General features: G+C 46.8%; 1 protein-coding gene across 6 annotated transcripts in view; it reads left to right on the top strand.

Moving 5' to 3' along the window:
• BCLAF1 (BCL2 associated transcription factor 1) overlaps window positions 1-6,915 on the top strand; it is a 121,072-nt gene extending 114,157 nt beyond the window's left edge. For 3 of the 6 annotated variants that reach the window (XM_063917395.1, XM_063917396.1, XM_063917393.1), the window contains exons 10-12: window positions 642-791; window positions 3,475-3,669; window positions 6,532-6,915. In XM_063917395.1, the coding sequence (XP_063773465.1) occupies window positions 642-791; window positions 3,475-3,669; window positions 6,532-6,537 (351 nt within the window). In that variant the 3' untranslated portion in view covers window positions 6,538-6,915. The remainder of the gene's footprint in view (window positions 1-641; window positions 792-3,474; window positions 3,670-6,531) is intronic. The other 3 variants (XM_063917397.1, XM_063917394.1, XM_063917398.1) reach the window with 2 other exon arrangements.
• Window positions 6,916-27,706: the final 20,791 nt, after the last annotated feature.

The raw sequence follows: 27,706 nt of genomic DNA, 5'->3' as shown, positions 1-27,706 counted from the left end.
TCTAGACTGAGTGTGGTAGGAGGGGCATAGAGGGAGGAGCCAGTGCACACTATTGATTTCTTAAAGTGCCCAAGGCTCCTAGTGTGACCCGTCTATACCCCATGGTACTAATGTGCACCCCAGTATCCTCTACGGACTATGAGAAAAGGAGTTACTGGTAGGTGATTAAAATCCTATTTTAATTAATAATTACAGTTTATATTCTTAGAAGTGGTATGTAATTTCATTAGCACAGGATTTTCCTGAACCAGAACAGTAAGTCAGTGTAATTAAAGTTGATTTCACTTCCGGAGCAAATAGGTTGGAAATGAATAAGCATTTACCAAGTGAACAGTACCCTTTCTGATGTTTATATAAATGGCACTCAGTTATAATTTTCAAAAGTTGGGTTGTTTGTTACATAATTTAGATTAAGGCATATTTTGGGACTATTGTCATTAAATAGGCTCTGTATTATTGCTTACATTGTAACTTCTAAACCCATTGTTCTCCAACAAGAAGAGCCAAGGCATGTTGTTTGTTGTCTTTTTATTTTTTTATACTACTATTTGTCAGCAGTTACATTAGACACATAGACTAACCAAGCAATCATCTTTGCCATGTTCAAAGGGAACACTTCACCAATTAAACCAATTGTTTAGCAGTTCCGAATTAGAGGCAGAGGCCGAGCGCGAGGGGTGTTTGCTGGAACAAGTACTGCTCCTGTGAATACAGCACCAACTTTTCAAAAGCGATCTAAAGAGGAGGAGTGGGATCCAGAATATACTCCTAAAAGCAAGAAATACTTCCTGGTGGGTGTTCTAGGTTTTCCTTTGCATGAACAGACTGCCAAAAATACTATACATTACCATCCCATGAGCAGTTGCCCTGGCCCATGTGTCAGTTACACCCACGCCACCTACTGTGCTCTACTTTTCAAGTTTGGTTGAATATTGAGTCATGCAGTTTCTGATGTTATAAAGCAAAAGTACATACAACCACCTTTTTTTTTTCTTTTTTTTTTAATGGGGTTATTTTCAGTTACGTATTTTGTAAGCTTTCTGTGATTGGTGTAATGGTCCTATTTCATGTGACATTAACCCTTTCATGCATGAATTCTGATAAACTTGCAAGCTAAAAATTTTTGTCTTCCTGGCTTAAAGTGTTTTTAGATCTATAAAACTTAAGAAGTTCTACACATGTCCACTTGAGTGGACACCATGCAACTGCAACATAAAAATTGCCTTATGATCATTTAACTATTTTAACAGTGAACATTTTTGTTTTTTTTTATGTTCTTGCAAATAAGTAAGGTAAGATGAAAAAAACAAATGTATGGTTCCAATTTTTTCTTACGTTGCTTATTGAATTTCTCCAGAAATAAAAAAATCTTCAATTAATTTTTTCTATGCCCATTTATAGATATATTCATCCATAAACAAAAATGTCCTCCGTGTTTATAACACAAATATTTTCATTTACTTCTGAGTTTGCTTCTAGAAAGTTAGCCTTTTTCACACACTGAATTTGAATGATGTTATTGCTTGGTGTGAAAGCTGGAGAAGCACCCTGGACACAAAGGCTGAAGGCACAGCATGCAGATGTACATAGTTTTGTGTGTACAAGCTGCATCATGGCACCTGTTAGCATATTTTGCATCTGTAAGCTATGGCCAGTGATTTTCCACACTGGACCTGATTTCAGGAGGCGCCTTTGACATGGCCCTCCGCTTCAATGGAAGTGGTGTCTCAATTGGTCTTCCTCTTCAACGTTGCACCATAGAGCCAGCATTGATCAATGCTCAAGCAATGGATGCTTTGAAATCAAACTGATTCTTGTCACTGAATCCAGAAATTTGATACAATAGCCATGCATTTACACACGTTACATCAAGAAAGTGAAAGAACACTTGAATGTACCATTTCCTGTTTGTGTCTGTGAACATTGCCACACACTGATCCATGAGATCCACTCCCCCAGTGTGCGTGTTATACTACTCTATACATGAATCTTCTGCTGGATGCTCTTGATGTCTGGAGAAAATAAAACAATGCTAGTAAAGCGTCTGCCACTACTACCACAGCTGCTAATGATAATTTTAGATAATTTTCAATTTAAAAAGTTAAGATAACATATAATGATATATATATAAGGCTATCCTCTGTCAAAACTGGCATATATGGCTATTATTTGAGGAAAATATTTAGGGTAGGCCTCTATGCCAGGATAAGCCTTGCACGCAGTATAGATCTTTGTATTGCATGACATCCACTGAAGTGGAGATGATTTTACATCACCTGTGAAAAAAATAAATTGAGTGTTTGATCAAAACATCTACCATATTGTGCCCTAAATGTTACTTTGCTTGATTTTTATTTTATTTTTTTACTTGCTGTGCTATGTTTAAGTAAAAAATAAGTGCTTGGTGCTGGTGAAATTTTCTCAGTCATTTTATTTAACCTCTTTATTTTTGTGGGAATTAAAAGCTGCCACTAGGTGGCATACCTTCTAAGTATGGTAGAGATCCAAAGAAAAGGGAACAATGCAATAGTGATGTCGAGAGTTTCTGTAGGTGATAACGACTTAAAAACAGTTGTCCACTGTAGTGACCTCTATGCATGAAAGGGTTAAAGACCACTAAAGACATATTATACTAAATGTTCAATTATTGTGATCCTAAGCATGTTTTCTTCCCTCTGACACTATTACATATCTAGTCAGAGCTTAAAGGGTCAAACCTATTAGGTGTGAGTTGCCGTTTTCTCTGCAAATTAGCATTTTGCAATCCAATCAGAAACTGTCATTGACCCAGGCAGAATAAACTAGCAATTTTCCATTCGCTGGAAATGATAGGGGAAATCCTTATTGTAAGGTTACAATGTCCCAATGACTAATTAAGCAATTGGAAATTTCCACTTAGCTTAAGTATTCTAATAATTACATGCCATTTTTGGGGTTTAATAAAATGCACTCAGTACACCAAAATCAACTTTTTTGTTGCTTTATGCACCCCAAATTTAATTAGAGTATTTTCAAATTGCTTTTTAGATTTTTTATTTTTTTAAAGTCACCTCAAAGTACCCCAAAAGCATTTTTACCCTACTTGTTTTTGTATTTATGAATAAAAGTAAACTAAAAATTGCTTCTCAGAATTTTTTTTTTTTAAACTTTCCTTATGACCACTAGCAGCCTTCTGTCTGATTCTGCAAACAAAATTGCAATTTTTTTCTTTAGTGGGTCCAGGAAGGTCACCCTGAAGGCACTTCTCACATTGTATATGGCTGACAATTTGCAAATCCCCCCACTGCGAGTACCACGAATAGGCATTTTTAATTGGTTTGGAGAATTCTCCGGAGTATGAATTTGCGCCAATGTATGAGAGTTTCATGAAACAGCTTGCACCTAATGGGATTGACCCCTATGTCAAAGCAACACACATGCATTATAAAGAGTACTTATGGACTGCAGAGTAATCTGGTTTATTTGTTGGTCTAGCATGATGACCGAGACGATGGAGTGGATTACTGGGCAAGGAGAGCTAGGGGTCGTGGCAACTTCCAACGTGGTAGGGGACGGTTTCCTTTTAAAAAGTCAGGAAGCAGCCCAAAATGGACACATGACAAGTACCAAGGCGATGGTCTTGTAGATGATGAAGATGAAGCAATAGAAGACAGACGCAAAGATGAAAAGGTAGAACATAAGTGTTTTAAGTATTTTGTTTGCTTGGTTCGTATAATATGTTCCTTTGATAGCGGGATTGCTATCCTTTGCTGTCAGCCACAATGTCGACAATCGGTTTGTCCACAGCATGATGCTGAGCGGAGGTATGCTGACACCGTACTGATGTTAAAAGCATTGTAACCACGTCCACAGCATATGTTTAAACATGATGGTAAAGCATATACTACAGACGTTACAGTGGTTTAAGATACGTTTGCACTTTCGGCCTATTCTGCTCGGCATCACATGGGCAAAATTGTTGACATTGTGAATTTATGAAAGTTAACTAACTTCCCTGATAGATTTATTGGTGATAAGTAATTAGATTAAATACATTTTAAAGATTGAGGGTTTTTTTTTTTATCTTTGTACCATATGTTATGTGCTATATGATTGGAGGCTTGACTCCTATTGGTCTCAGATCTGACCCTGGTTTCACACAGGTTGATCTTGACCTGAACACCAGGATCGGTATTCCGTTTGGCCACACACTTTAGTGCAGGGGTGGGCAATTATTTCAGCTGAGGGGCCACTTGACATTTCCTGTCAGTATCCGAGGGCCACATACAAAATAGCAGCTCGCCCCACTTGCCAAAAATATAGGGACGTGGCTTCATGTGGAAGGGGTGTGGGCAAAAAATAATACAGATTCATATTAGGCTGCACAATAGTCTCCATTATTCAAATTGCGCCACTTACACACATTACACCAGGTAGAGCCCCTTTTACACACATTACGGCAGGTAGAGAGCCTTTTTACACATTAACATTTTATTTAGGATAATTATTGTGCAGCAAGCAAATTATCCAGTGTCTTATGGCCCCTGGGGAAAGGTGTGACACGGTGACAGAACACGGTGGGGGTGACACGGTGACAGAAAACGGTGGGGGTGACAGAACACGGGGGGGTGACAAAGTGACAGAACACAGTGGGGATGACATGGTGACAGAACATGGGGGGGTGACACGGTGACAGAACACGGGGGGGGTGACACGGTGACAGAACACGGGGAGGGGGGGTGACAGTGACAGAACACGGGTGTGTGACACGGTGACAGAACGCGGTGGGGGTGACACAGTGAAAGAACACGGGGAGGGGGGGTGACAGTGACAGAACATGGTGGGGGTGACACGGTGACAGAACACGGGGGGTGTGACACGGTGACAGAACACGGGGGGTGTGACACAGTGACAGAACACGGTGGGGGTGACAGTGACAGAACACGGATATGTGACACAGCATAGGGGGTGTGACACTGAAAGAACACTGGGAGAGGGGGTGACAGAACACGGTGGGGGTGACAGTGACGGAACATGGGGGAGGGGGGGGGACATGGTGACAGAACATGGTGGGGTTGACAGTGACAGAACACGGGGAGGTGACACAGTGACAGAACACGGGGAGGAGACACAGTGACAGAACACGGGGAGGTGACACAGTGACAGAACACGGGGGGTGTGACACAGTGACATAACACGGGGGGTGTGACATAGTGATAGAACACGGGGGGGGGGGTGACAGTGACAGAACACGGGGGGGGGGGGTGACATAATGACAGAAAACGGGGGGGTGACAGAGCACGGGGGGGGGGGGGGGTTACACAGTAACAGAACACGGGGGGGGGGGGGGGTGACATAGTGACAGAACACGGAAGAGGTTGGTACAGCGAGAACTAAAGATCTCTACCCCAAACCTAAAAACAGTCTGACGCCACTGCCCGCACACACACACACACACACACACACACACACACACACACACACACACACACACTTTCTTTCACTTTTCCCATTAACTTACTGATCTGGCTGGCAGTGGCAGGAAGGATGGATCTGTAGCAGTCTGGCTCTTGTCCCGTGTAGCTCCGCCCCCTGAGGTCCCGTGTAGCCCCGCCCCCTCATCGGCACGTAGCCCCGCCCCCTTCTCGGCTGAACACAGCCGTTGTCACTGGGGACTCTGGAGGAGGCTGCTACAATGCAGCAGCAGGAGGGGAGAGAGGCGCCGCCGGCAGCTTGGAGGTACTGCAGTGCAGAGCAATGACAAGCAGCTCAGCCGGTCGGGGCGCTTGTCATTGCTCGCTGGTGGGAGGCAGTGGGCCGGGCAGGATCGGTTTGCGGGCCGCATCCGGCCCGCGGGCCGTATTTTGCCCACCCCTACTTTAGTGGGTAAATTGGATTAGTTCTGTTTGTCATGTTGTGCAACCTGATCTTTCTACCTCACTTTGGCTATGAAAATAACTACATACACAGGTTTGTGTTTGTAATATTGGGGGAACTGTATTAAACCTTCTAAAGATAAGTTGCCTATATTAACCAATCAGCTTTTAGTGTGCATTTATCAAGTACACAAGTAGGATGGTAGGATGATGCTGATTAGTTGCTATGGGCAACTTCTCCACACTTTAGAAATTTAAACCTGAAATCCTTAATTCAATAAGTGATGCTAAAACTTGCCCTCTGTCTAATAATAATGGTTATGTAACAGTACCTACTATCTTTTTGTGCTGCCCAGATGGTGTAGTAGTTAATATTACTACTACACAGTATTAAGGTTATAGGATTCATTCCCATCATGGCTCCAACTGTGTGGAGTTTTTACATTCTCCGCATGCTTGCAAGGATTTCCTCCCACAATCCAAAAATATACTGATAGGTTAATAAGCTCCCATAATAAAAAAAGAACCCTAGTGTGTATGTGTGTACATGTGGTAGAGACTATAGACATTAAGCTCTACTGGTGCATGGACTGATGTGAATGGCCAAATATTCTCTAAAGAACTGTGGAATGTGTGTGCGCGATATGAATAATAAAATATTGTGTTTACTTCACAGGAGTGATGTATCTGGAAGAAGATTAGTACCACAAGTTACCGTCTAATGGAATCACTAGATCAGCATCTGAGTTGTATTTTAATTCTGTTGCTAAATAACAAATTTTGGTTTTAAAGAACATAAGTTTGGTCTGGAGTAAATTTATGACAATGAGAGTCCAGAAGAGACTGGTACATGTAATTGCTGGTGTTTGAAATGACAAGTTTTATGAATCTGATTTTAAGTGTTTCTGCTAATCCTGTGTGTATATGCCATGGAGTGATATAAAGATCGTGAATGGCTTAATTTTCTTCTTTCTATGAACTAATATACAGCAAAATTGCTTTGAGCAGCTAAAAAGTTTGCAGTTGTAACAGATTGTTACAAATATATTTCCTGAACTTATGACTCTGTTCTTGTACAAAAGTTTTATTTTTGCTTGGATTGAATTTAGCAAAGTTATAGGTGTTCACACCTTAAACTACATTGCACCGTCCGTATAAACTGGTATGCATTGCTCTTCTAAAATACCACTGGTCTCAATACACTTGGCAAAGTGCTGTTTAACAATGTATTAAGCCACCATTGCTTGATATATTGTCGAGCTGTGTACATAAAAGGCAAGCATTCGCCAGGCCCTGTAGCGCACATTTTTTTTAATGTACGAAGAATGTAAACCCAACCCCTAATAAAGTACACTTGAGCTAAACAATGACAGTACTAGTGTAGCAGTTGGCATTAGTACATTGTAAATGAGCAAACTTGTGCAACTTCCTCCATAAGATAGTGAAGGGCCATATTTCTCAGTCTAAAGCTGCACATAGAAATGTCACGTACAGACAAATGTAGTGTTCTGGTACACAGGCAAGGCAGCTGGATCACATGCAGCACATTCCACATGTTCAGTTGATAGTCTCCAATTGGACAACATGGTAGGCTATCAGAATTGGGTCGCATTTTCTGCCAGTCGGATTATGATTTATCCTGGTATTTATGGCCACACTCAGTGATGTGACCAATCTATAGGGTAATTCAAAAGTTGCAGTACACAGTTTTGTTTCAAAAACTGCAGGAAATAGGAAAATTGACTTTTATTCAAGATGGCTGATTTCAAGATGGGGCCCATGTTTGGTACATACCTCACCCATACCTTACTAGAGTATTCAGTTTTACAATTTCCTGTACAGTTTTTGAAACAAAAGGGTGTACTTCAACTTTTGAATCGCCCTGCACTTTAAAACAGCCAAAACATTAACTCATTTCATGTAAATAGGGGCATTTAACAGCTTATGTACTGTAGCACAGGAAGTGAACCCAGAAAGAAGAGAGAGGCTGCAATGTGAGTGACGATAGTGCTAATAACACAAGTGTCAGTCAATGCTGTAGTAAGACAAATGCAACCTGGAAACAGTCTGATTCTGCCTCTCGCTATAGGCAAAAAGATAACTGTCCTTGGCACAAACTAGGGTTACAAAACTGGCTGTTTCAATGTTTGCGTTAGAGGCCTTCATGTGGAAAAGTTTTTTTCTGACAGCATTTATATTTATACCCAATAACTAGATTACCAAATCATCTGTTAGTTAGGAAAATGTTTCTTCTATTCAAGTGCAGCAACATAGTGTGCAAAGGCACGCACTGAAACGGGGGAGTGGTGCGTTGAGGAAACTAATGCTGTTTGGCCATTTCCTGCAAGTCCCTGACTGTAGTACTGCTGACTCTGATGGGTGGTGGCCATGTTGCGGCTTCTGCCTGGCTGCTCAGGGTCCTGACAGGACCCTGAGCGAGATGATTTATTTTATAGCCTATGTAATTCGGAGGATCTCAGGGAACTTTTTAGTGAAAACCCAATCAAAATCTGTTAAGTAGTTGGTGTTTATTGTGAACATGCATACGAATGATTATTAATAGTATAGATAAATGCTACTTTATTTTTCATCACCAAGTGCTCATCTGTATGGTAGGCTAGGTTTGTCAGAAATAATCAGAACAATTTCACACTAAATAAAAAAAAAAAGCAAGACCTCTTTCCTGTCTTGTAATAATACAGACAATGCAGTGTTTTGCTTATATACAGACTTTATACAGGAAAACACTGACATGGGGAAACATCAGCACACTTAGGACCATATAAAGAGAGACAAATCAAGCAGTGTAGAGAGGGAAAAGTTGCCCATAGTAAATATACAGCTTCTACCTATGTTTTCATAGAATGTATTTGATAAATACAAACATTATTGGTTGCTATAGGCAACTTCTCCCCTTGTATATTCTTTAGACTGCTTGACACATATCCCCCATCCGTACAGTAGTCCTGTCTGGACACCAGTGAAATGTTTTAGTGAGGAAAGGTGCTTTTGCAGTAACCCAGCTTCCCATGCTTTCATCCTGTGTCTGAGAGGCCTTCTTGCAGCTTTTTCTAAACCTTTCTGTGGACTTTCCTCTTCTGGAAAATAGTCTGGTAAGCACAGCTTCTTCTCCACAGTATGAAACGGTTCCATAATTTTCAAGTGGAATATATATATATATATATATATATATATATATATATATATATATATATACACACACACACACACACACACTATTTTCCAGTAGGAAAATTGGTAAAGAAAGCTATTAGTCTTTTTGTTTGGCTTCTGCACAAAAACATGAATACAAAATGGTGACCAACAGCAAGGGTAACTTCACCACCTACAATGTCCGTTATCGTATGCATTCCGAGGATAGATCCAAGTGTCTTCCATACATAATTCTAAAGGTGTGTACACATGGTGCGATTTTTCTTAAGATTTTGACAATATAGTACATATCGCACCGTGTGTATAGTCCTTGCGATGCTGATGGGCGCTCCCGCAGGATCGGCATCGCAAGGAAAAATAGACACTGCAGGTAGCCCAACATTGACTATATTGGTGGGGCCAGGCTCCGGCGATGTCGAATAGTCAATGTCGGGCTGTACAGTGCATCGCACTGTGTGTACACACCTTAAAACTGTGTTGGCTATCGGGGCTGCGGGATCCAACCTGTACTAGTGAGATTAAGCTGTAAGTATATAATTACAATCTTTTTGTCTTTGTTAAAGTATTCCCAAAGTTTTCTCCACAGCTGTTAAAACAAAGGAATACTGTATGTGAAAATTATTAAAGCTAAACATTTGCTCCTATGTCTTGAAATAAAGCTTTAGTAGTCTCTATAGTCTCCCCACTATGGGGCAAGCAAATACATATGGTTTAATATTTTAAAAATTGCATTTATAGACAGGACCAGAATAAGGACCATATGAGGCCTGGAATGTTCAAATGCCTATACGGAGTAGAGTAGGGAAGAAGCTGTGATAAGGGTGTGTGTGTGTGTGTGTGTGTGTGTGTGTATATATACACAATTTACCATACACTATCAGCCCACTGTCCCCCGTAATGCATGAAATACAATTCAGAATTTTGTTAAAACAATTGAAATACTGTAATTTCTCTGACGTCCTAGTGGATGCTGGGAACTCCGAAAGGACCATGGGGAATAGCGGCTCCGCAGGAGACTGGGCACAACTAAAGAAAGCTTTTAGGTCACCTGGTGTGCACTGGCTCCTCCCACTATGACCCTCCTCCAAGCCTCAGTTAGATTTTGTGCCCGGCCGAGGTTGGATGCACACTAGGGGCTCTCCTGAGCTTCTAAAAAGAAAGTATATGTTAGGTTTTTTATTTTACAGTGAGACCTGCTGGCAACAGGCTCACTGCAGCGAGGGACTAAGGGGATAAGAAGCGAACCTACCTGCTTGCAGCTAGCTTGGGCTTCTTAGGCTACTGGACACCATTAGCTCCAGAGGGATCGACCGCATGGAACTGGCCTTGGTGTTCGGTCCCGGAGCCGCGTCGCCGTCCCCCTTACAGAGCCAGAAGCAAGAAGAGGTCCGGAAAATCGGCGGCAGAAGACATCAGTCTTCACCAAGGTAGCGCACAGCACTGCAGCTGTGCGCCATTGCTCCTCATACACACTTCACACTCCGGTCACTGAGGGTGCAGGGCGCTAGGGGGGGGCGCCCTGAGCAGCAATAAAAAAACCTTGGCTGGCAAAAATACCACAATATATAGCCCCAGAGGCTATATATGTGATAATTACCCCTGCCAGAATCCATAAAAAAGCGGGAGAAAAGTCCGCGAAAAAGGGGCGGAGCTATCTCCTTCAGCACACTGGCGCCATTTCTCCCTCACAGCTCCGCTGGAAGGAAGCTCCCTGGCTCTCCCCTGCAGTCTACACTACAGAAAAGGGTAAAAAAGAGAGGGGGGGCACTAAATTTAGGCGCAGTATATATAACAGCAGCTATAGGGGACATAATTCAGTTAGTCCCTGCATTATATAGCGCTCTGGTGTGTGCTGGCATACTCTCACTCTGTCTCCCCAAAGGGCTTTTGTGGGTCCTGTCCTCTGTTAGAGCATTCCCTGTGTGTGTGTGGTGTGTCGGTACGGCTGTGTCGACATGTTTGATGAGGAAAATGATGTGGAGGCGGAGCAGATGCCTATAGAAGGGATGTCACCCCCTGCGGGGCAGACACCTGAGTGGATGGACTTATGGAAGGAATTGCGTGCACGTGTCGACTCCTTACACAAAAAATTTGACGACATGCCAAATGCGGGACAGCCGGCTTCTCAGCTCGTGCCTGTCCAGGCGTCTCAAAGGCCATCGGGGGCTCTAAAACGCCCGCTACCTCAGATGGCAGACGCGGATGTCGACACGGATACTGACACCAGTGTCGACGACGATGAGTCTAGTCTAATGTCCACTAAGGCCATTCGTTGCATGATTGAAGCAATGAAAGAGGTGTTACAAATTTCTGATATAAACCCAGGTACCACTAAAAAGGGTATTATGTTTGGGGAGAAAAAACTACCCGTAGTTTCTCTGACGTCCTAGTGGATGCTGGGGACTCCGTCAGGACCATGGGGAATAGCGGCTCCGCAGGAGACAGGGCACAAAAGTAAAAGCTTTAGGATCAGGTGGTGTGCACTGGCTCCTCCCCCTATGACCCTCCTCCAAGCCTCAGTTAGGTTTTTGTGCCCATTCGAGCAGGGTGCAATCAAGGTGGCTCTCATAAGAGCTGCTTAGAGTAAAAGTTTTGATAGTTTTATTATTTTCAGTGAGTCCTGCTGGCAACAGGCTCACTGCAACGAGGGACCTAATGGAGAAGAAGTGAACTCACCTGCGTGCAGGATGGATTTGCTTCTTAGGCTACTGGACACTAGCTCCAGAGGGACGATCACAGGTACAGCCTGGATGGGTCACCGGAGCCGCGCCGCCGACCCCCTTGCAGATGCCGAAGTAAGAAGAGGTCCAGAAACCGGCGGCTGAAGGCTTTTCAGTCTTCATGAGGTAGCGCACAGCACTGCAGCTGTGCGCCATTGCGCTCAGGCACACTTCACACCGGTGGTCACTGAGGGTGCAGGGCGCCCTGGGCAGCAATGTTAATACCTTTCTGGCTAAAAAGAATACATCACATATAGTCCATGAGGCTATATGGATGTATTTCACCCCTGCCAGGTCTCAGAAAAACCGGGAGAAGAGCCCGCCGGAATAGGGGGCGGGGCCTATCTCCTCAGCACACAGCGCCATTTTCCTACACAGCTCCGCTGCTAGGAAGGCTCCCAGGTTCTCCCCTGCACTGCACTACAGAAACAGGGTAAAAAACAGAGAGGGGGGGCATTTTTTGGCGATATTATATATATTTAAGCAGCTATAAGGAAACAACACTTATATAAGGTTGTTCCTATATAATTATAGCGCTTTGGTGTGTGCTGGCAAACTCTCCCGCTGTCTCCCCAAAGAGCTAGTGGGGTCCTGTCTTCTATCAGAGCATTCCCTGTGTGTCGGTACGTGTGTGTCGACATGTATGAGGACGATGTTGGTGTGGAGGCGGAGCAATTGCCGGTAATGGTGATGTCACCCCCTAGGGAGTCGACACCGGAATGGATGGCTTTGTTTATGGAATTACGTGATAATGTCAGCACGCTGCAAAAGTCGGTTGACGACATGAGACGATCGGCAAACCAGTTAGTACCTGTACAGGCGTCTCAAACACCGTCAGGGGCTGTAAAACGCCCTTTGCCTCAGTCGGTCGACACAGACCCAGACATGGACACCGAATCTAGTGTCGACGGTGAAGAAACGAACGTATTTTCCAGTAGGGCCACACGTTATATGATCACGGCAATGAAGGAGGCTTTGCATATCTCTGATACTGCAAGTACCACAAAAAGGGGTATTATGTGGGGTCTGAAAAAACTACCTGTAGTTTTTCCTGAATCAGAGGAATTGAATGACGTGTGTGATGAAGCGTGGGTTACCCCTGATAAAAAACTGCTAATTTCAAATAAGTTATTGGCGTTATACCCTTTCCCGCAAGAGGTTAGGGCGCGCTGGGAAACACCCCCTAGGGTGGACAAGGCGCTCACACGTTTATCCAAACAAGTGGCGTTACCGTCTCCTGATACGGCCGCCCTCAAGGATCCAGCTGATAGGAGGCTGGAAAATACTCTAAAAAGTATATACACACATACTGGTGTTATACTGCGACCAGCAATCGCCTCAGCCTGGATGTGCAGTGCTGGGGTGGCTTGGTCGGATTCCCTGACTGAAAATATTGATACCCTGGATAGGGACAGTATTTTATTGACTATAGAGCAATTAAAGGATGCATTCCTTTATATGCGAGATGCACAGAGGGATATCTGCACTCTGGCATCAAGAGTAAGTGCGATGTCCATATCTGCCAGAAGAAGTCTATGGACACGACAGTGGTCAGGCGATGCGGATTCCAAACGGCATATGGAAGTATTGCCGTATAAAGGGGAGGAATTATTTGGGGTCGGTCTATCGGATTTGGTAGCCACGGCAACAGCCGGGAAGTCCACCTTTTTACCTCAAGTCCCCTCCCAGCAGAAAAAGACGCAGTCTTTTCAGCCGCAGTCCTTTTCGTTCCTATAAGAACAAGCGAGCAAAAGGACATTCATATTTGCCCCGAGGCAAAGGAAAGGGTAAGAGACTGCAGCAAGCAGCCCCTTCCCAGGAGCAGAAGTCCTCCCCGGCTTCTGCAAAGGCCTCAGCATGACGCTGGGACCTTACAAGCGGACTCAGGGGCGGTGGGGGGTCGCCTCAAGAATTTCAGCGCACAGTGGGCTCACTCGCAGGTGGACCCCTGGATCCTGCAGGTAGTATGTCAGGGTTACAGGTTGGAATTCGAGAAGTCTCCCCCTCGCCGGTTCCTAAAATCTGCTTTGCCAACGTCTCCCTCAGACAGGGCGACGGTATTGGAAGCCATTCACAAGCTGTATTCTCAGCAGGTGATAATCAAGGTACCCCTTCTACAACAGGGAAAGGGGTATTACTCCACGCTATTTGTGGTACCGAAGCCGGACGGCTCGGTAAGACCTATTCTAAATCTGAAATCTCTGAACCTGTACATACAAAAATTCAAGTTCAAGATGGAGTCACTCAGAGCAGTGATAGCGAATCTGGAAGAAGGGGATTTTATGGTGTCCTTGGACATCAAGGATGCTTACCTTCATGTCCCAATTTGCCCTTCACACCAAGGGTACCTCAGGTTCGTGGTACAAAACTGTCATTATCAGTTTCAGACGCTGCCGTTTGGATTGTCCACGGCACCCAGGGTCTTTACCAAGGTAATGGCCGAAATGATGATCCTTCTTCGAAGAGAAGGCGTATTAATTATCCCTTACTTGGACGATCTCCTGATAAGGGCAAGATCCAGAGAACAGCTGGAGGTCGGAGTAGCACTAACTCAAGTAGTGCTCCAACAGCACGGGTGGATTCTGAATTTTCCAAAATTTCAACTGATCCCGACGACACGTCTGCTGTTCCTAGGGATGATTCTGGACACTGTTCAGAAAAAGGTATTTCTTCCGGAGGAGAAAGCCAGGGAGTTATCCGAACTCGTCAGGAACCTCCTAAAACCAGGGACAGTGTCTGTGCATCAATGCACAAGAGTCCTGGGAAAAATGGTGGCTTCTTACGAAGCGATTCCATTCGGCAGATTCCATGCACGAATTTTTCAGTGGGATCTGCTAGACAAATGGTCCGGATCGCATCTGCAGATGCATCAGCGGATAAAATTGTCGACAAGGACAAGGGTCTCTCTGCTATGGTGGTTGCAGAGTGCTCATCTGTTAGAGGGCCGCAGATTCGGCATACAGAACTGGGTCCTAGTGACCACGGATGCCAGCCTGAGAGGCTGGGGAGCGGTCACACAAGGAAGAAACTTCCAGGGCGTGTGGTCAAGCCTGGAAACGTCTCTTCACATAAATATACTGGAACTAAGAGCAATCTACAATGCTCTAAGCCTGGCAAAACCTCTGCTTCAGGGTCAGCCGGTGTTGATCCAGTCGGACAACATCACGACAGTCGCCCACGTAAACAGACAGGGCGGCACAAGAAGCAGGAGGGCAATGGCAGAAGCTGCAAGGATTCTTCGCTGGACGGAAAATCATGTGATAGCACTGTCAGCAGTGTTCATCCCGGGAGTGGACAACTGGGAAGCAGACTTCCTCAGCAGACACGATCTTCACCCGGGAGAGTGGGGACTTCATCCAGAAGTCTTCCACATGATTGTAGTCCATTGGGAAAGACCAATGGTGGACATGATGGCGTCCCGCCTCAACAAAAAACTGGACCGGTATTGCGCCAGGTCAAGAGACCCTCAGGCAATAGCTGTGGACGCTCTGGTAACACCATGGGTGTACCAGTCAGTGTATGTGTTCCCTCCTCTGCCTCTCATACCCAAGGTACTGAGAATTATACGGCAAAGGGGAGTAAGAACGATACTCGTGGCTCCGGACTGGCCAAGAAGGACTTGGTACCCGGAACTTTCGGAGATGCTCACGGAAGATCCGTGGCCTCTACCTCTAAGAAGGGATCTGCTTCAGCAGGGACCGTGTCTATTCCAAGACTTACCGCGGCTGCGTTTGACGGCATGGCGGTTGAACGCCGGATCCTAAGGGAAAAAGGCATTCCGGAAGAGGTCATCCCTACCCTGGTCAAAGCCAGGAAGGAGGTGACTGCACAACATGATCACCGCATTTGGAGAAAATATGTTGCATGGTGTGAGGCCAGGAAGGCCCCGACAGAGTTCTACATATACAGCCCCCGGTTGTGCCCCCAGTGGCACCGTGGGATCTCAATGTAGTTTTGGATTTTCTCAAATCCCATTGGTTTGAGCCACTCAAATCGGTAGATTTGAAATATCTTACATGGAAAGTAACCATGCTACTGGCCCTGGCTTCAGCCAGGAGAGTGTCGGAATTGGCGGCTTTATCGTATAAAAGCCCATATCTGATTTTCCATTCGGACAGGGCAGAATTGAGGACGCGTCCTCATTTTCTGCCTAAGGTGGTATCAGCGTTTCACCTGAACCAGCCTATTGTGGTGCCTGCGGCTACTAGCGATTTGGAGGATTCCAAGTTGCTGGACGTTGTCAGAGCATTGAAAATATATATTTCAAGGACGGCTGGAGTCAGAAAATCTGACTCGCTGTTTATACTGTATGCACCCAACAAGCTGGGTGCTCCTGCTTCTAAGCAGACGATTGCTCGTTGGATTTGTAGCACAATTCAACTGGCACATTCTGTGGCAGGCCTGCCACAGCCTAAATCTGTCAATGCCCACTCCACAAGGAAGGTGGGCTCATCTTGGGCGGCTGCCCGAGGGGTCTCGGCATTACAACTCTGCCGAGCAGCTACGTGGTCAGGGGAGAACACGTTTGTAAAATTCTGCAAATTTGATACCCTGGCTAAGGAGGACCTGGAGTTCTCTCATTCGGTGCTGCAGAGTCATCCGCACTCTCCCGCCCGTTTGGGAGCTTTGGTATAATCCCCATGGTCCTGACGGAGTCCCCAGCATCCACTAGGACGTCAGAGAAAATAAGAATTTACTCACCGGTAATTCTATTTCTCGTAGTCCGTAGTGGATGCTGGGCGCCCATCCCAAGTGCGGATTGTCTGCAATACTTGTACATAGTTATTGTTACAAAAAAATCGGGTTGTTTATTGTTGTGAGCCATCTTTTCAGAGGCTCCGCTGTTATCATGCTGTTAACTGGGTTCAGATCACAGGTTGTACAGTGTGATTGGTGTGGCTGGTATGAGTCTTACCCGGGATTCAAAATCCTTCCTTATTGTGTACGCTCGTCCGGGCACAGTATCCTAACTGAGGCTTGGAGGAGGGTCATAGGGGGAGGAGCCAGTGCACACCACCTGATCCTAAAGCTTTTACTTTTGTGCCCTGTCTCCTGCGGAGCCGCTATTCCCCATGGTCCTGACGGAGTCTCCAGCATCCACTACGGACTACGAGAAATAGAATTACCGGTGAGTAAATTCTTATTTTTTCCCCCATCAGAAGAATTAAATGAAGTGTGTAAAGAAGCGTGGGCTTTCCCTGATAAAAGATTGGTAATCTCTAAGAAGTTACTAATGGCGTTCCCTTTCCCGCCAGAGGATAGGTCACGTTGGGAGACACCCCCTAGGGTGGATAAAGCGCTCACACGTTTGTCTAAAAAGGTGGCACTACTGTCTCCGGATACGGCCGCCCTCAAGGAACCTGCTGGTGGAAAGCAGGAGGCGATCCTGAAGTCTGTATATACACACTCAGGCATTATACTTAGACCAGCTATTGCGTCAGCATGGATGTGCAGTGCTGCCGCTGCGTGGTCAGATTCCTTGTCAGAAAATATTGACACCCTAGACAGGGACACTATTCTGCTAACCATAGAGCATATAAAAGACTCAGTCTTATACATGAGAGATGCACAGAGGGAGATCTGCCGGCTGGCATCTAAAATAAGTGCATTGTCCATTTCTGCTAGGAGAGGCTTATGGACTCGCCAGTGGACAGCGGATGCAGATTCAAAAAGGCACATGGAAGTTTTGCCTTATAAGGGTGAGGAGTTATTTGGGGATGGTCTCTCGGACCTAGTTTCCACAGCAACTGCTGGGAAGTCAGCATTTTTACCCCATGTTCCCTCACAGCCTAAAAAGGCGCCGTTTTATCAGGTACAGTCCTTTCGGACTCAGAAAAACAGGCGTGGAAAAGGCGGGTCCTTTCTGTGCAGAGGTAGGGGAAAAAGGCTGCAACAAACAGCAGGTTCCCAGGAGCAAAAGTCCTCCCCCGCTTCCAAGTCCGCCGCATGACGGTGGGGCTCCACAGGCGGAGCCAGGTACGGTGGGGGGCCGCCTCAAAAATTTCAGCGATCAGTGGGCTCGCTCACAGGTGGATCCCTGGATCCTGCAAATAGTATCTCAAGGGTACAAACTGGAATTCGAGGCGTCTCCACCCCACCGGTTTCTAAAATCTGCCTTGCCGATTACTCCTTCAGACAGGGAGGCTGTGCTAGCGGCAATTCACAAGCTGTATTCCCAGCAGGTGATAATCAAGGTGCCCCTACTTCAACAAGGACGGGGTTACTATTCCACACTGTTTGTGGTACCGAAACCGGACGGTTCGGTGAGACCCATTTTAAATTTGAAATCCTTGAACACATACATAAAAAAATTCAAGTTCAAGATGGAATCGCTCAGGGCGGTTATTGCAAGCCTGGACGAGGGGGATTACATGGTATCCCTGGACATCAAGGATGCTTACCTGCATGTCCCCATTTACTATCCTCACCAGGAGTACCTCAGATTTGTGGTACAGTATTGCCATTACCAATTCCAGACGCTGCCGTTTGGACTCTCCACGGCACCGAGGGTGTTTACCAAGGTAATGGCGGAAATGATGATACTCCTTCGAAGAAAGGGAGTTTTAATTATCCCGTACTTGGACGATCTCCTAATAAAGGCGAGGTCCAAGGAGCAGTTGTTGGTGGGAGTAGCACTATCTCAGGAGGTGCTACACCAGCACGGTTGGATTCTGAATATTCCAAAATCACAGCTGGTTCCGACGACACGTCTACTGTTCCTGGGTATGATTCTGGATACAGTCCAGAAAAAAGTATTTCTCCCGGAGGAGAGAGCCAAGGAGCTGTCATCTCTAGTCAGAGACCTCCTGAAACCAAAACAGGTATCGGTGCATCACTGCACGCGGGTCCTGGGAAAGATGGTGGCTTCTTACGAAGCAATTCCTTTCGCAGGTTCCATGCCAGAATTTTTCAGTGGGACCTGTTGGACCAATGGTCCGGATCGCATCTTCAGATGCATCGCCTAATAACCCTGTCTCCAAGAACCAGGGTGTCTCTGCTGTGGTGGCTGCAGAGTGCTCATCTTCTAGAGGGCCGCAGATTCGGCATACAGGACTGGGTCCTGGTGACCACGGATGCCAGCCTTCGAGGCTGGGGGGCAGTCACACAGGGAAGAAACTTCCAAGGACTATGGTCGAGTCAGGAGACTTCCCTACACATAAATATTCTGGAACTAAGGGCCATTTACAATGCCCTAAGTCAGGCAAAATCCCTGCTTCTACACCAGCCGGTACTGATCCAGTCAGACAACATCACGGCAGTCGCCCATGTAAATCGACAGGGTGGCACAAGAAGCAGGATGGCAATGGCAGAAGCCACAAGGATTCTCCGATGGGCGGAAAATCACGTACTAGCACTGTCAGCAGTGTTCATTCCGGGAGTGGACAACTGGGAAGCAGACTTTCTCAGCAGGCATGACCTCCACCCGGGAGAGTGGGGACTTCATCCAGAAGTCTTCACGCTGATTGTAAATCGATGGGAACGGCCACAGGTGGACATGATGGCGTCCCGCCTAAACAAAAAACTAGAGAGATATTGCGCCAGGTCAAGGGACCCTCAGGCGATAGCTGTGGACGCTCTAGTGACACCGTGGGTGTACCAGTCAGTTTGTGTTCCCTCCTCTGCCTCTCATACCAAGGGTACTGAGAATAATAAGAAAACGAGGAGTAAGAACAATACTCGTGGTTCCGGATTGGCCAAGACGAGCGTGGTACCCGGAACTTCAAGAGATGATCTCAGAGGACCCATGGCCTCTGCCGCTCAGACAGGACCTGCTGCAGCAGGGGCCCTGTCTGTTCCAAGACTTACTGCGGCTGCGTTTGACGGCATGGCGGTTGAACGCCGGATCCTGAAGGAAAAGGGCATTCCGGAGGAAGTCATTCCTACGCTGATTAAAGCCAGGAAAGATGTAACTGCAAAGCATTATCACCGCATATGGCGGAAATATGTTGCTTGGTGTGAGGCCAAAAAGGCCCCAACAGAGGAATTTCAACTAGGTCGATTTCTGCATTTCCTACAAGCAGGAGTGACTATGCGCCTGAAATTAGGCTCCATTAAGGTACAGATCTCGGCTCTGTCGATTTTCTTCCAGAAAGAACTAGCTTCACTACCTGAAGTTCAGACGTTTGTGAAAGGAGTGCTGCATATTCAGCCCCCGTTTGTGCCTCCAGTGGCACCTTGGGATCTCAACGTGGTGTTGAGTTTCTTAAAATCACATTGGTTTGAGTCACTTAAAACCGTGGATCTAAAATATCTCACGTGGAAAGTGGTCATGTTATTGGCCTTGGCTTCAGCCAGGCGTGTGTCAGAATTGGCAGCTTTGTCATGTAAAAGCCCTTATCTGATTTTCCATATGGATAGGGCGGAATTGAGGACTCGTCCCCAGTTTCTCCCTAAGGTGGTATCAGCTTTTCACTTGAACCAACCTATTGTGGTGCCTGCGACTACTAGGGACTTGGAGGATTCCAAGTTACTGGACGTAGTCAGGGCCTTGAAAATTTATGTTTCCAGGACGGCTAGAGTCAGGAAAACTGACTCGCTATTTATCCTGTATGCACCCAACAAACTGGGTGCTCCTGCTTCTAAGCAGACTATTGCTCGCTGGATTTGTAGCACAATTCAGCTGGCGCATTCTGCGGCTGGACTGCCGCATCTTAAATCAGAAAAAGCCCATTCCACAAGGAAGGTGGGCTCATCTTGGGCGGCTGCCCGAGGGGTCTCGGCTTTACAACTTTGCCGAGCTGCTACTTGGTCAGGGGAAAACACGTTTGCAAAATTCTACAAATTTGATACCCTGGCTGAGGAGGACCTTGAGTTCTCTCATTCGGTGCTGCAGAGTCATCCGCACTCTCCCGCCCGTTTGGGAGCTTTGGTATAATCCCCATGGTCCTTTCGGAGTTCCCAGCATCCACTAGGACGTCAGAGAAAATAAGATTTTACTCACCGGTAAATCTATTTCTCGTAGTCCGTAGTGGATGCTGGGCACCCATCCCAAGTGCGGATTGTCTGCAATACTTGTACATAGTTACTGTTGAGCCATCTGTTGAGAGGCTCAGTTGTTTTCATACTGTTAAACTGGGTATAGTATCACGAGTTATACGGTGTGATTGGTGTGGCTGGTAGGAGTCTTACCCGGGATTCAAAATCCTTCCTTATTATGTCAGCTCGTCAGGGCACAGTGTCCTAACTGAGGCTTGGAGGAGGGTCATAGTGGGAGGAGCCAGTGCACCCCAGGTGACCTAAAAGCTTTCTTTAGTTGTGCCCAGTCTCCTGCGGAGCCGCTATTCCCCATGGTCCTTTCTGAGTTCCCAGCATCCACTACGGACTACGAGAAATAGATTTACCGGTGAGTAAAATCTTATTATTTATGATCTGTTGCCGGCTAGTGGATGGTCTTCTTCATACTGCCATAATAATGGGCCTATTTTAGTGTAGAGGCCTAGACCTCCATCCTCCCCATTGACTGGCCCTGATTATACAGTGTACATTAGTTTCTCTTACGTCCTAGGGGATACTGGGAATCCATTTAGTACCATGGGGTATAGATGGGTTCACTAGGAGCCATGGGCACTTTTAAGAATATTATATTTTGCGCTGGCTCCTCCCTGTATGTCCCTCCTACCAGACTCCGTTTAGAAAATGTACCCGGAGGAGCCAGTCATGTCTCTGGAAGCTCCTGAAGAGTTTTCTGCATTTATTTTCTGTGTTTGTTATTTTCAGGCAGGGCTGGATAGCAGCAGCCGGCCTGCTTTGTGGGACTTAGGTGGGAACGGCCCAACCTCTCTCAGGGTTATTGGTCCCATTCTCCGATGACAGGACACTACCTCCTGAGGGAACTTTGCAAACCCCACCATGGCGAGCGTACATTCCCGCAGCACGCCGCCACCCCTAATAGAGCCAGAAGAATGAAGAGTGGGGAGTACTAAGCCGGCATCCCGATTAGCGGGTCGCCGGCCATTATAGCGGCATGAGGGTACGGAGACACACTGCTTCTAAACGGGGCGGACTGAGTCTCCCGCTGGGTTTGGACACACGCTGAACAGTGGACACAGTACCCAGACTGACAACATAGCCATAAAAGGCGTCTGTCTCCATTTTATGCACAAGACACATACAGCCAGTATAAAAAAGTGTGGGAAGACCGTGCGCCATGGAAGGGGCAGGGTTTCACTATGAGTGGATCCAGAAGCTCACCAGTGCCATTTTCTCTCTGCAGCTGACACAGATGCTGACTGACAGGGACACGCAGTTCCTCTGGCGAGACTCCAGATTACCTCAGCGGTACCAGGGGGTCATAGCAGAGGGTAAGCGACTGTTAGTGTATGAAGTCCCTAATCTAGGTACTTAGTTTGCAACCGGCTAAGCTTGGCATTAGCGTTAAGGGCGCAGTGTGCTGGCTCCATGCTCCCTTTGTGTCTCCCTGGAAGGGCTCTTTGTAGGTTAATTGTGCATTTAACCTTTTCCTGTGTGTGTGCTGTCACTGTTACAGTATGTCAGGCAAAGAGTGTGTTTCATGTAAAGCGCAGTGTTTCTCTTCCCCAGGGGGGTTCACTAGTGTGTACTCAATGTAGTGTCCCTTCCCAGGCTCGTGGGGCAGAACCAGCATGGCTGGACTCCATTAGGGGAAAGATTCCCACAATCTCTACTAAGTTTTCTCGGAATGAGAAGGAGACGCAATACTTAAGACAATGTATGACTGAGTTTATGAAAAGAGACTCAGTACCCAAACCAGCATCTCAGTCCCCTGACATTTGTCCGCAAAGACGCACTTTGGGCGCCATATCTTGCAGTCTGACTCAGATGCTGAAGGGTCAGACATGGAGGTGGACTCAGAGGTGGGGGAGGGTACTCTGTCGCAGGGAACAGAGGTTCTTATAGATGCTATCAGAGACGTTCTGAATATCCCTGATAAGGTGACAGAGGAGAGTGAGGAATCTTATTTTTATATAGAAAAGAAATTTTCTCTATCGTCCTAGTGGATGCTGGGGTTCCTGAAAGGACCATGGGGAATAGCGGCTCCGCAGGAGACAGGGCACAAAAAGTAAAGCTTTACGATCAGGTGGTGTGTACTGGCTCCTCCCCCTATGACCCTCCTCCAAGCCTCAGTTAGATTTTTGTGCCCGGCCGAGAAGGGTGCAATCTAGGTGGCTCTCCTAAAGAGCTGCTTAGAAAAGTTTAGCTTAGGTTTTTTATTTTACAGTGAGTCCTGCTGGCAACAGGATCACTGCAACGAGGGACTTAGGGGAGAAGAAGTGAACTCACCTGCGTGCAGGATGGATTGGCTTGGCTACTGGACATTAGCTCCAGAGGGACGATCACAGGTACAGCCTGGATGGTCACCGGAGCCTCGCCGCCGGCCCCCTTGCAGATGCTGAAACGAGAAGAGGTCCAGAATCGGCGGCAGAAGACTCCTCAGTCTTCTTAAGGTAGCGCACAGCACTGCAGCTGTGCGCCATTTTCCTCTCAGCACACTTCACACGGCAGTCACTGAGGGTGCAGGGCGCTGGGAGGGGGGCGCCCTGGGAGGCAAATGAAAACCTTTTTTGGCTAAAAATACCTCACATATAGCCTCCGGGGGCTATATGGAGATATTTAACCCCTGCCAGAATCCACTAAAGAGCGGGAGACGAGCCCGCCGAAAAAGGGGCACACAGCGCCATTTTCCTCACACAGCTCCGCTGGTCAGGAAGGCTCCCAGGCTCTCCCCTGCACTGCACTACAGAAACAGGGTAAAACAAGAGAGGGGGGGCAAAATTGTGGCAAAACTATATTATTAAAGCAGCTATACAGGGAGCACTTATTATAAGGCTATCCCTGTCATATATAGCGCTTTTGGTGTGTGCTGGCAAACTCTCCCTCTGTCTCCCCAAAGGGCTAGTGGGGTCCTGTCTTCGTTAAGAGCATTCCCTGTGTGTCTGCTGTGTGTCGGTACGTGTGTGTCGACATGTATGAGGACGATATTGGTGTGGAGGCGGAGCAATTGCCAAATATGGGGATGTCACCTCCTAGGGGGTCGACACCAGAATGGATGCCTTTATTTATGGAATTACGGGATAGTGTCAACACGCTAAAGCAGTCGTTTGACGACATGAGACGGCCGGACAATCAATTAGTGCCTGTCCAGGCGCCTCAAACACCGTCAGGGGCTGTAAAACGCCCTTTGCCTCAGTCGGTCGACACAGACCCAGACACAGGCACTGATTCCAGTGGCGACGGTGACGAATCAACCGTATTTTCTAGTAGGGCCACACGTTATATGATTTTGGCAATGAAGGAGGCGTTACATATTGCTGATACTACAGGTACCACAAAACAGGGTATCATGTGGGGTGTGAAAAAACTACCTATAGTTTTTCCTGAATCAGATGAATTAAATGAGGTGTGTGATGAAGCGTGGGTTGCCCCCGATAAAAAAATGCTAATTTCAAAGAAGTTATTGGCTTTATACCCTTTCCCGCCAGAGGTTAGGGCGCGCTGGGAAACACCTCCTAGGGTGGACAAGGCGCTCACACGCTTATCAAAACAAGTGGCGTTACCCTCTCCTGAGACGGCCGCACTTAAAGATCCAGCAGATAGGAGGATGGAAAATATCCAAAAAAGTATATACACACATACAGGTGTTATACTACGACCAGCTATAGCGACAGCCTGGATGTGCAGTGCTGGGGTAGCTTGGTCAGAGTCCCTGATTGAAAATATTGATACCCTGGATAGGGACAATGTTTTACTGTCTTTAGAGCAAATAAAGGATGCATTTCTTTATATGCGTGATGCACAGAGGGATATCTGCACACTGGCATCACGGGTAAGTGCTATGTCCATTTCGGCCAGAAGAAGTTTATGGACGCGACCGTGGTCAGGCGATGCGGACTCAAAACGGCATATGGAAGTTTTGCCGTATAAAGGGGAGGAGTTATTTGGTGTCGGTCTATCGGATTTGGTGGCCACGGCTACAGCCGGGAAATCCACCTTTTTACCTCAAGTCACTCCCCAATAGAAAAAGACACAGACTTTTCAACCGCAGCCCTTTCGTTCCTTTAAAAACAAGAGAGCAAAGGGATATTCATATCTGCCACGAGGCAGAGGAAGGGGGAAGAGACAGCAACAGGCAGCTCCTTCGCAGGAACAGAAGCCCTCCCCCGCTTCTACAAAAGCCTCAGCATGACGCTGGGGCTTCTCAAGCGGACTCGGGGGCGGTGGGGGGTCGTCTCAAGAATTTCAGCGCGCAGTGGGCTCACTCGCAGGTAGATCCCTGGATCCTGCAGATAATATCTCAGGGGTACAGGTTGGAACTAGAGACGGATCCACCTCGCCGTTTCCTGAAGTCTGCTTTACCAACGTCCCCCCTCCGACAGGGTGACGGTCTTGGAAGCCATTCACAAGCTGTACTCTCAGCAGGTGATAGTCAAGGTACCCCTTTTACAACAAGGAAAGGGGTATTATTCCACTCTATTTGTGGTACCGAAGCCGGATGGCTCGGTAAGACCTATTCTAAATCTGAAATCCTTGAACCTGTACATAAAGAAGTTCAAGTTCAAGATGGAGTCACTCAGAACAGTGATAGCGAACCTGGAAGAAGGGGACTTTATGGTATCCTTGGACATCAAGGATGCGTATCTCCACGTTCCAATTTACCCCTCACACCAGGGGTACCTCAGGTTCGTCGTACAGAACTGTCACTATCAGTTTCAGACGCTGCCGTTCGGATTGTCCACGGCACCTCGGATCTTTACCAAGGTAATGGCCGAGATGATGATTCTTCTTCGAAGAAAAGGCGTATTAATTATCCCATACTTGGACGATCTCCTAATAAGGGCAAGGTCCAGAGAACAGCTAGAGATGGGATTAGCACTGTCTCAAGAAGTGCTAAAACAGCACGGGTGGATTCTGAATATTCCAAAATCCCAGTTAATTCCGACAACACGTCTGCTGTTCCTAGGGATGATTCTGGACACGGTTCAGAAAAAGGTTTTTCTCCCGGAGGAAAAAGCCAAGGAGTTATCCGAGCTTGTCAGGAACCTCCTAAAACCAGGAAAGGTGTCTGTACATCAATGCACAAGAGTCCTGGGAAAAATGGTGGCTTCTTACGAAGCAATTCCATTCGGCAGATTCCACGCAAGAATTTTCCAGAGGGATCTGTTGGACAAATGGTCAGGGTCGCATCTTCAGATGCACCAGCGGATAACCCTGTCTCCAAGGACAAGGGTATCTCTTCTGTGGTGGTTGCAGAGTGCTCATCTATTGGAGGGCCGCAGATTCGGCATACAGGATTGGATCCTGGTGACCACGGACGCCAGCCTGAGAGGCTGGGGAGCAGTCACACAAGGAAGAAACTTCCAGGGCGTGTGGTCGAGCCTGGAAACGTCTCTTCACATAAACATTCTGGAACTAAGAGCAATCTACAATGCTCTAAGCCAGGCAGAACCTCTGCTTCAAGGAAAACCGGTGTTGATCCAGTCGGACAACATCATGGCAGTCGCCCATGTGAACAGACAGGGCGGCACAAGAAGCAGGAGTGCAATGGCAGAAGCTGCAAGGATTCTTCGCTGGGCAGAGAATCATGTGATAGCACTGTCAGCAGTGTTCATCCCGGGAGTGGACAACTGGGAAGCAGACTTCCTCAGCAGACACGACCTTCACCCGGGAGAGTGGGGACTTCATCCAGAAGTTTTCCACATGCTGGTAACCCGTTGGGAAAGACCAATGGTGGACATGATGGCGTCTCGCCTCAACAAAAAACTGGACAGGTATTGCGCCAGGTCAAGAGATCCGCAGGCAATAGCTGTGGACGCGCTGGTAACGCCTTGGGTGTACCAGTCGGTGTATGTGTTTCCTCCTCTGCCTCTCATACCAAAAGTATTGAGAATTATACGGCAAAGAGGCGTAAGAACGATACTAGTGGTTCCGGATTGGCCAAGAAGGACTTGGTACCCGGAACTTCAAGAGATGATCACGGAAGATCCGTGGCCTCTACCTCTGAGAAGGGACTTGCTTCAGCAGGGTCCCTGTCTGTTTCAAGACTTACCGCGGCTGCGTTTGACGGCATGGCGGTTGAACGCCGGATCCTAAAGGAAAAAGGCATGCCGGAAGAAGTCATTCCTACTTTGATTAAAGCAAGGAAGGAAGTAACCGCGCAACATTATCACCGCATTTGGCGAAAATATGTTGCGTGGTGCGAGGATCGGAGTGCTCCGACGGAGGAATTTCAACTGGGTCGATTCCTACATTTCCTGCAATCAGGATTGTCTATGGGTCTCAAATTGGGATCTATTAAGGTTCAAATTTCGGCCCTGTCGATTTTCTTCCAAAAAGAATTGGCTTCAGTTCCTGAAGTCCAGACTTTTGTTAAGGGAGTGCTGCATATACAGCCCCCTGTGGTGCCTCCAGTGGCACCGTGGGATCTCAATGTTGTTTTGGACTTTCTCAAATCTCATTGGTTTGAACCACTAAAAACTGTGGATTTGAAATATCTCACATGGAAAGTGACCATGCTACTAGCCCTGGCTTCGGCCAGGAGAGTGTCAGAACTGGCAGCTTTATCTTACAAAAGCCCATATCTGATTTTCCATTCGGACAGGGCAGAACTGCGGACTCGTCCGCATTTTCTCCCTAAGGTGGTGTCAGCATTTCATCTGAACCAACCTATTGTAGTGCCTGCGGCTACAAGCGACTTGGAGGACTCCAAGTTGTTGGACGTTGTCAGAGCTTTAAAAATATACATTTCAAGGACAGCTGGAGTCAGGAAATCTGACTCGCTGTTTATACTATATGCTCCCAACAAGTTGGGCGCTCCTGCGTCTAAGCAGACTATTGCTCGCTGGATTTGTAGTACGATTCAGCTTGCACATTCTGTGGCAGGCCTGCCACAGCCAAAATCGGTAAAAGCCCACTCCACAAGGAAGGTGGGTTCTTCTTGGGCGGCTGCCCGAGGGGTCTCGGCATTACAACTCTGCCGAGCGG

Source organism: Pseudophryne corroboree, chromosome 4 (assembly GCF_028390025.1).
Source record: "Pseudophryne corroboree isolate aPseCor3 chromosome 4, aPseCor3.hap2, whole genome shotgun sequence".
Lineage (NCBI taxonomy): Eukaryota > Metazoa > Chordata > Amphibia > Anura > Myobatrachidae > Pseudophryne > Pseudophryne corroboree.
The sequence above is the reverse complement of the archived record's forward strand: the minus strand, read 5'-3'. Positions and strand labels throughout refer to the sequence as shown.